Source organism: Bombus fervidus, chromosome 6 (assembly GCF_041682495.2).
Source record: "Bombus fervidus isolate BK054 chromosome 6, iyBomFerv1, whole genome shotgun sequence".
NCBI classification, from domain to species: domain Eukaryota; kingdom Metazoa; phylum Arthropoda; class Insecta; order Hymenoptera; family Apidae; genus Bombus; species Bombus fervidus.
The window spans coordinates 13,299,832-13,309,107 of NC_091522.1; the positions used below are offsets into that span (position 1 = coordinate 13,299,832).

Here is a 9,276-nt window from a genome sequence, read left to right on the forward strand (position 1 = left end):
GAAAATGAAATATTTGGGACCTAAAATAAGCAATGACCTGAAAATTAGTGTTCAATGTACCTACTGTTGAAAAAAACAGGCAAAATGAAACAAGTGTTCAGGTATATTTTGATATTTTCTAATAAAATCATTTTAATTCTAAAATTTTTCAAGATTGTTTAAGCGTAATTTCTTACATTCCAATTAAATATACATAACATCTGTCCAGACTTATATCTATAATATCTTACATTTATTCATTTTGTTGTACATACGTTAACGTATGTTATATGTCTTATATAGACAATTAAAAATGATTCCTAATGTGGTGAAATTAAACTATGTATGACTAATTTTGTTTTCGTTGTGTCTCCTGAAGTAAATCACTTGCTATTTGATATTCTTTTATTAATTGTTCTTCCACCTCTGGTAGACAAGGTGTGTATCTTGCATATTCCATGGTAAACTCTCCTTTTCCTTGAGTATTAGATCGTAATTCCCCAATATATCCAAACATATCATTTAATGGAACTTCTGCTTTTAATATAGACCATCCCTCATTGTTGTCCGTATTAATCAGGATACCATGCCGTTTAATTATTTGTGCCATAACCGTTCCCTTTAAACATGACAAAGTTTAAATTAACATAAAATATAATTTATTATCCCGTAACAAAGGTGTATTTTTACCTGATATTCTGTAGGAACGGCTATTTCCACCGACATAACTGGTTCTAAAACTTGCCATGATCCGTTTAAATATAAATCTTTCATTGCACCTTGTGCAGCAAGGAAAAATGCAAGTTCGGAAGAATCCACGCAATGATGCATACCATCTATTAGCCGAAACTTAACACCCGCTACTTTATGACCTGTGAGAAATCCCTTTTCACACATAGTTCTAAATCCTCTTTCTACACCCGGAACAAATTGTTTTGGAACATTTGTCCCAATCGTTTCATCACGAAATAAAAGTTCGGTATTCTGTTCTGGCGGTAGTGGCTAGGAAAATATTATTACAATGCAAATCATCGTATAATATGATTCAAATAAATGAAATTATTACCTCTAATACACCAATTACTCGAGCGTATTGACCAGCTCCTCCTGATTGCTTTTTATGAAGATAATCGAATTCGATGGGAGCACGTAATGTTTCACGAAACGAAACTTTTGGTTTTCCAAGTATAACAGGACAGTTAAATTCACGTTCAAGTCTTTGAGAATAGATTTCTAGATGTAACTCGCCCATTCCAGAAACCAAAGATTCCTAAGACATAGTGCACATTTTAGATTCCCCGAATTTTTTTGTAGCAGAATCCTTATATCTTTTTGTAAATGTATTGCGTAATTTTTAATATTTTACCTTGTTGTCTGGATCATAGTGATATCTTAAAGTAGGATCTTCTTTTGTGAAGCGTGCAATGCCTTTTGCAAAATTCTCTCTATCTTTTGAATTTTTTACTTGAATAGACATAGATACCACAGGCTCAGGTACATAAATAGATTCCATTGACAATTGCAGATTAGAATTATTAACAAATGTATCACCTGATGCACAATCTACTCCAAATAAAGCAAATATGTCACCTGCATAAACTCTGCTCACATCTTCCATCTGATTTGCGTGAAGTCTTACTAACCTTTGAATTCGAACCTAAAAAATAGTATATTTATACAAAAGTTTCACAATTTAAATACTGTCATACTACAAATGAACGAACCTTTTTTTGTGTTCTTGTATTATATAAAGTATCTCCTTTGTTTACCATTCCTTGGTAACAGCGAAAATAAGTTAATTGACCAAATTTACCAGCTTCCAATTTAAATGCTAATCCAATAAAAGGATGCTCATCACTCCTTTCTGAATTCAATAGAATTTGACTACTTTCTTTTCTATAAGTGACAAATTAATTGTTCTAAATCAAAAGAAAGCACTTTAAAAAGCGAAAAATAAAATGTGAGAAAATTTACTCATGCTTAAATGCATAGTTTTCCACTTCTCCAGGATTCGGTAAGTAGTCTACGACTGCATCTAGTAATGGTTGAACACCTCTATTTTTTAAAGCAGTCCCAACCAGTACTGGCACAAAAGTTCTTTGTATACAACTTCTTCTGATAGCATCTGTTATGTCTTTTTCAAGTATTTGCATTTCATTTAAATACATTTCTCCAAGTTTTTCATCAACATTGCTCAAGTGTTCAATTAACTCTTGTCTTTTATCTTGTACCTCTGTAGATATGAGATATATGTTTAGTTGATTTAATTATAATAAATAATGTTTTTATCTGCATTAAAATATCAGTAAATGGGATACCTATGTTTATATAAATATACCTGTTCTCATGTCTAATGGAATTTCATCTTCTCTTATAACTTCACCAAAGTCTCCTTCAAAGTATAAAGCTTTTTGATGAATTAAATCTACTACTCCTGTATTTTTGCTTTCTAAACCAATAGGTAATTGCAGAAATGCAGCGTTGAGATTTAATTTTCCTCTTAATTGTTCCAATGTTCTTTTATGATTAGCACCTAATCTGTCCAATTTATTAATAAATGCTAGACGAGGTACATTATACCTTCTCATTTGACGATCTACAGTTATAGTTTGTGATTGAACACCACCTACAGCACATAATACTAATACAGCTCCATCTAGAACACGTAAAGCTCGTTCTACTTCCACTGTAAAATCCACATGACCAGGGGTATCGATAATATTAATATTATGATCTTTCCATAAAGTATAAGTTGCAGCAGATTGAATTGTAATTCCCCTCTGTCTCTCTAATTCCATACTGTCCATTGTTGCTCCAACATTGTCTCTACCTCTCACCTATTATAAATATTTTATGCACTTAGATAGGAAAAAGGTCAAGATTAAAATCACTTGTAATTTACCTCATGCATTTTAGCTATTCTTCCAGTATAAAATAGTATACGTTCAGTTAAGGTGGTTTTTCCAGAATCAATGTGTGCTGAGATACCAATATTTCGAATTTTTTCCAAGGGTTTATGTTCTGCATATTTTGCAAACGAGGACAAACACTGCAAACTATTCTACTTAATAGAAAATAAAAGAGATTAATTATATAAATAATTTTGAAATGTTGTCTAACCTATTTTATATAAGATTGGACTTTTTACCTTTAAAATATGAGAACGAGAACGTAATGATATTAAATTCATGTCGTACCGTAGAACTGTTATAATAGACATGATAACTAGTTACTTTTTACACATTTAGGATATGCGAAAAGTAGTAATAAATATCTGTTGGAAAGTTAAATACTTAACACCCGAATATAGTCGGACATAACCGAACAAGTTTGAGAGAACTGTTTTTATCACTTATTAAAATCACTATAAGCATATAATGTGAAATTAAATAAGAAATAAATCTAGAGAAAACTTTTTTATTATCTTTCGTAAAATTATATATTCCATTTTTTTTTCACATTGCCATTGCAGTACGATTTATCTTAATATAAATAGTGCACACACACTATAAACATATGGTTGTAATTTTATTAAAATAAAACATAACAAGCTTGTTTAATTCATATATTAAAATGTTTATATCCTACGAATATTTACATTGAGCTTACGGAAAGTACGAATTTTGTGCTTAGACAATTGTAATTTCCATTTAAATGTAAAGTACATTTTTACATTGCTTTTATTTTATGTAATTATATGCTGTAATGCACACTTTTATCTATTAACCATAATCTTCCTTTTGTGAAAAGCATAAAGGTGTTTAAAAAAAAAAACAAAACACGTTGTGCATTAGAATTTATAACTTTTTTTCTAATCCTCAGAAATATATGTCATTCAACTTTAATAATTATATGGATAAGATTTAAATTTAGAAAAAGAGTTCTATATTAAGAACAATTGTTTTATATTGTATATCTTGATAAACAATTGACACCGATTTTCTTGGAATAATTGTGTATAATTCATAAAAATTATAAACATTTAAGATAGCTATGTGCTGACAATGGGGATTATAATGTACACTTACTATGTGTATCAAAATACATTCCTAATGAACTTTTTGCTGCTACTTTGAATGTATGGAACATTAATATTAACATTGATATAAGATTTATGAATAGATATTTGTTATGCAAGAAAAAGATCCTTTAAGCACAAAATATACTTATAAGGACTAAGTAATTAATGTAAATTATTCAATAGCTCCTTTAATGTCTTAATATTATTCGAGTATATTTTGTTGTCTTTTTTTTATTTGTTTTTCCTTCTTTCCTTTAATATTTGAATTTTCATAATGTATTTCCATTAAGAGTATAAAATTTGACTTATCATTACGTATATTTTTCTGTACATACACATATTGAAGCTGAAGTTATAATACAGCCCTGTTTATACTTATTTCTAAAATCTTTACAAATATGTTAGTACTATATTAGATTAAAAGCAAGTAACATTTTTGGTACTAAATTTAGTCGACGAATGTTTGTCATCGCTGTCGCCAAGATCCATGCCAAATGGTACTGAATTCCAAATAGCTTTATCACTTCGGTCGTCTTCCTCGCTTAAAATATTGCACATCATACGGTCATCATAGAGAGAGAATCTAGCACTTGATTGTCCACGACCACGTATTTTTCTTACAGAAGGCGGCAAATCTCCCGGCGTTTTTATTCTCATATGCGGATCTTTTAATACGTTTACATTAGATCCCACGTTAAAAACTTCGTTGAATTTATCGATGCTTTCCTGTCTACTGATATTTTCACTTTTTTTATTTCTTAGATTTACGAGAGGCAAGGTAGATGGTCGGGTATTTGTATTATCATTATCAAATTTCTGTTTACCAATTTGTATAGCATTCTTATCATTCTTATCTAGTGTAGGGCTAAAAGTAGGTGTTTTTGTAATAATACCATTTACATATTTCCCTGCTGGAGATATCGTTACATTAGTCTCTACAGTTTTGATCTGTACGTTCTGTTTTGACAATAAATTAGATTTAGAATCCTCTCGATCTATTTGATACTTATTATATGGATACATCTTTTTATTAACAAGTAATTTTTTAAAATTAGACCATCCAAACAATTTTTTTCTAGGGCTATCTTGCGGACAAACTTCATGTACGTTTGTCTGTTTTCTTTTACCATATGATGATGCACCATCATCCGAAATAACATTTTGAACATATGGTATAGGTGTAGCTGGTCTTAGCTGGGTTAATTGCGTCGTGTGTTGACTCAAATAGTCATGGGAAACAAGTCCTTGTGCTTCTGATACAATTCTGTACTGATCATTACACGCATGTTTCATAGATTTATCAACGAGTACATTACCATTGCACCCTAAATCTTCAAGTGAATCTGACTGTAACATTAAATTTCGTTCCATACAAGGGTTTCGCCCTTGATAAGGTTGAAGTGTTTGAGTATGATTATATATTGCTACTTCATTTGAATTTTTAACTGAAATATAATAAAGTGCTGTATATAATATCGGACTCAATAAATTCTTAAATCTACAGTGCAATAGTAATAAGATACTTACAGCTATGCTCATGGACAATGCTTTCACAAGGCGATAATGTTACCAAATTTTCAACAATGCCACCTTCATTACTCGAACTGTCTTGTACTGCGTGCGATGCAAGTTGAGTGACGTGAACATTATCATGATACGAAGATTCGCTATAAAGGCTGTTTGTGGTTGAAGGCACTAGAGTACAATGAGAGTTTACCATTGGACTTCCATCGGTGAAATGCATTGTTACTGAAGATTTATCAATCATTTCTTTCTTATTTTATTTTTGTACATATGTATATATGTATATTATAATATAACAAAATTTACCTCGATGAGATTGTAATTCCGAAAGACGCTCTTCTATACATAAAGCAGTTAATCGAGCTTCTGCATCTGCATCCCAACAATCTTCCATTGTTTCCTTAATTAAACGTACTCCGGGCCTGTCCACTAAATTACCCTCCAATAAAGGTCTTGCTTTATTACGAGAAACTAGAACTTGCATTTGTTCAAATGTTGGATGAAGACCAATTTCTTTCTCATATGGTTGTCTATAAGGAGGTACTTCTGATCCTAATATGTAAATGTCTGAGCATCTTGAAACTAATTCCCATAAGACTAAGCCCATTGCATAAACATCTATTTGTTTTAAAGAGCTTTCACAATCTCTTAAATTTACAGCCCCTTCTAATATTTCTGGCGCCATATATCTCAAAGTACCGACCTAATTTACAAATTGGAGGCGTAATTATAAATTATTTAAATTGTTTTATATTTTTTATGCTTAAGTTATCGTCTTACATCGTTGATTGATTTTATTTCGGCATGTTGTGCTTCTCCGTTTGAATAGTATTTAGAACCAGAAATTTGAACTGCTAATCCTAAATCGCATATACAACAAGTACCATCGGGTTTTATCAATATATTTCTCGAATTAATGTCTCTATGTGCAATGCACGGCTTAAATTTATCTGTAAATTTCATTAAATTTTTTAAGTATATTCTTCAGTATATTCTAAAACATCCTGTTTCTTTTGACTTACCACTTTTATGTATATCAGTGTGTAAGTAAGCAAGTCCTTTCACCATAGAGAGACCCATTTTGCAAAATGTGGCCCAATCAATTGTATGGGTTCTTAAAAAATCTGTTAAAGTACCACCTGGTGCAAAGCTAAGTACTAAAAGATATTCAACACTACCTTCCATACTGATTCTTTCATCAACACCTAAATAAAGATTACGTATAGCTTTCAATGTTGTGTTTAAATATGTAATGCAATATTATTCAAGAATAAAAGAGAATATCAACCATAATAACTTAGAAGAGATGGGTGTTCCATAAAGGGAAGACAATAAGTATCTCTCTCATTTTGGAAATAATTACGATAATGGGAAGGAAATATTTTTACAGCGACATCTTGATCTCCCATGCTGCCTTGCCATACCGACCCATAGCGTCCTTGTCCTGAAATTATACATTGTATAACAGACAAAAATATTTATTTTTATCGTAAATTAATGGTTTAATTAACAAAGAACATACCTACAATTGTTGTAAGTTTCAAATGATCTACTGTATAAGTACCAGTTCTTAGTGCCGTGCTATCCATAAACTGATCTGTATAGGAAAGTGGTTTTCCTAATCTTGCTATCATATTACTGTGATATACACGATATACCATTATAGCTACAATATTTATTACTAATAGTATGCATAGCAGAACACTTATGATAACAATCCACTTCCCAGAATCTGATTGTTCCAAATATTCAGTTGCTACAAGATTTCGTAAAAGACATTATAATGAAACCATAAATTAATATATAACATTCTTTGTATTATTGAAATTTACTTGGTTGATTATCTTCTGCAGGAATAGAACTATGTGCATTATTTTCAGAGTATAAGATATTAGTACTATTGATATTAAGATTACAATAATCTCCATGACAACAACAAAATTTTGTATTATTCAGTGCTTTAGTAGAACGTTGAAGGGCAATGCATTCTGTTGTTTCACATTTTTGTTCACCAGACTGTTTCCAACAACCTAAATTGTTAAACATAAAAAGATATAGTATCAAGATATAGTAATACATTGTACATTATTGAATGAAAAAACATTTCATCCATACCTTGAGATAAAATGATAATTTTGGTTCCATTTGCAGTCTTTTCTTCTTGCCACAATGCATGGCAAAAATTAGTACATTTTTCAAAATTAATATTATCATCCTTCTATAAAAATTTTAAATCAATTTATTTACTAACCAAATTATTTATAAGAATAATAATACAATATAAAATGCAATATATTTCAGAACTTACTCCAGTATGAATTACATTACTGTCATTGAGTAAATCTTCAGGTACACTGGGTGTATTTTGTTTTAAAAGAAAATTCTCATTATTTTTTTTTCTGCTGGCACATATTCTAATGGCACTGATGGGTACTGAGTTTATCCCATATAACAGCACGATCAATGTAATTGATACAATGGCTTTCATTGTGCCTTAGCAGGCCTCTTGAACTTGAACACTTCAAAGGAAGCGTTGCTTCTCAAGAACTGACATCTTTGATTACAACATCATATATTGCTGCCATGTGCATAATGTATTCATCTGTTTGTTATATACGATGCAAATATATTTATTGTAATAGACATATTATGAGAATTTTGCACATATAAAGTAGAAAATATAAAGAGTTATTTTAATAAAAAAAAATTACTGGATTTATTAAAAAATTGCTTCAATATTTCGAAATTGTGTAATTTATATACATGCTAATAAGTAGGAGAAAAGAGATGCATATGTGAAATATTAATATACTACATATTTCTATTCTGTAGGAAAAAGAAATTTATTAATAGAGTAAATATTAGTGATTGCTACAAATTGTAGTATCCATGTGTGAATTAGGTCTTTATGTAAAAAATAATTACAGCGGTAAGAAAGTACAATAGGAAAAGAAATAATCGCGAAAATATAGTTCTATATAATTATACAAGGACGTTAAAATTTTCGCACAATTGCATATGCTGTGCATGTAGTTCTGTATAAAAAGAATCGTAATACATGCTGTAAAAAAAATGAATAATTACAAAATGAAAAAGAAAAATTTCGCAGAATGCATTACAAGCAAATTAAAAGAAATATACTTACATTTTAAGGAATAGATTTTTTAAGTATTTTAGTTGAGAATTTTGGAAAAATATATTTGATACCAACAAAAACATTGCACATATCCGCGAAGTAGTATTAAATTTTTTTTACGATGAATCTTGAATCAACATTAATACATTTGACAGACAACCCGTATCCATTAAATTGTATTTCATTTATGTGTTCGCAAAGGCAACGTAAAACATCAGATCTGTACTGTAGACTGTAGGTAATATGCGACTGACACTTACTATTTGCATTGATGATATTATATATCACGTAAAATCTTTGTCTAAATTGATTTATAAAACTGCATTTAAAATTTTTCCTTTATTGATCTTAAATATAAAAAATATTTCTTCGTTTAGAAATTCAGTAATCAATAAATATAGAACACTTCGCAAGGAATATGGAAAAAGGTATTTTTGTAATCTTCTTACGTATAAAATCAATTATCTTTCTTCATACGCTAAATGATTTAAAAAAGAAATATAATTAATTTTTAAGGGAGAAATAATTTATTGGTGTACCATCGATACTATCGAGGGCAACCAATGAGAGATTCAACTTTACTTTAGGAGTTTTCAATCTACATTGTCCAGCTTCG

The 9,276-nt window shown here is 29.9% G+C and overlaps 2 protein-coding genes across 4 annotated transcripts; both read right to left on the reverse strand.

The window, feature by feature from the left end:
• Positions 1–85: 85 nt before the first annotated feature.
• Positions 86–3,250, reverse strand: Mefg1 (mitochondrial translation elongation factor G 1). The gene is made up of 9 exons (XM_072005249.1): positions 3,128–3,250; positions 2,882–3,040; positions 2,318–2,816; positions 1,954–2,212; positions 1,704–1,875; positions 1,346–1,636; positions 1,046–1,249; positions 670–981; positions 86–598 (listed from the first exon to the last, which is right to left on the reverse strand). Exons 1-9 carry the CDS (start codon positions 3,197–3,199, stop codon positions 329–331), a joined length of 2,238 nt encoding a protein of 745 aa, XP_071861350.1. The 5' UTR covers positions 3,200–3,250; the 3' UTR covers positions 86–328.
• Positions 3,251–4,299: 1,049 nt separating this feature from the next.
• Positions 4,300–8,855, reverse strand: Wit (kinase protein wishful thinking). 3 transcript variants are annotated; one of them, XM_072005245.1, is made up of 12 exons: positions 8,670–8,854; positions 8,450–8,585; positions 7,833–8,126; positions 7,640–7,742; positions 7,357–7,554; positions 7,047–7,280; positions 6,813–6,968; positions 6,547–6,729; positions 6,305–6,474; positions 5,831–6,227; positions 5,528–5,749; positions 4,300–5,445 (listed from the first exon to the last, which is right to left on the reverse strand). In XM_072005245.1, exons 3-12 carry the CDS (start codon positions 8,010–8,012, stop codon positions 4,418–4,420), a joined length of 2,871 nt encoding a protein of 956 aa, XP_071861346.1. In that variant the 5' UTR covers positions 8,013–8,126; positions 8,450–8,585; positions 8,670–8,854; the 3' UTR covers positions 4,300–4,417. The 3 variants fall into 3 exon arrangements, with proteins under 3 accessions (XP_071861346.1, XP_071861347.1, XP_071861345.1); XM_072005246.1 differs by lacking the exon at positions 8,450–8,585 and having other exon boundaries at positions 5,528–5,695; positions 8,670–8,855; XM_072005244.1 differs by lacking the exon at positions 8,450–8,585.
• Positions 8,856–9,276: the final 421 nt, after the last annotated feature.

What these genes read in the sequence shown, in the direction of transcription:
- Mefg1 (XM_072005249.1), bottom strand. Translation starts at nt 3,199, where the DNA reads ATGTCTATTATAACAGTTCTACGGTACGACATGAATTTAATATCATTA. An exon ending in GAGTAATTGGTGTATTAGAG is followed by an intron (nt 982 to 1,045) that starts GTAATAATTTCA and finishes ATATTTTCCTAG; the next exon opens with CCACTACCGCCAGAACAGAA. An exon ending in CCGTTCCTACAGAATATCAG is followed by an intron (nt 599 to 669) that starts GTAAAAATACAC and finishes TCATGTTTAAAG; the next exon opens with GGAACGGTTATGGCACAAAT.
- Wit (XM_072005244.1), bottom strand. Translation starts at nt 8,012, where the DNA reads ATGAAAGCCATTGTATCAATTACATTGATCGTGCTGTTATATGGGATA. An exon ending in GAAACTTACAACAATTGTAG is followed by an intron (nt 6,969 to 7,046) that starts GTATGTTCTTTG and finishes GTATAATTTCAG; the next exon opens with GACAAGGACGCTATGGGTCG. An exon ending in CACTGATATACATAAAAGTG is followed by an intron (nt 6,475 to 6,546) that starts GTAAGTCAAAAG and finishes TGAAATTTACAG; the next exon opens with ATAAATTTAAGCCGTGCATT.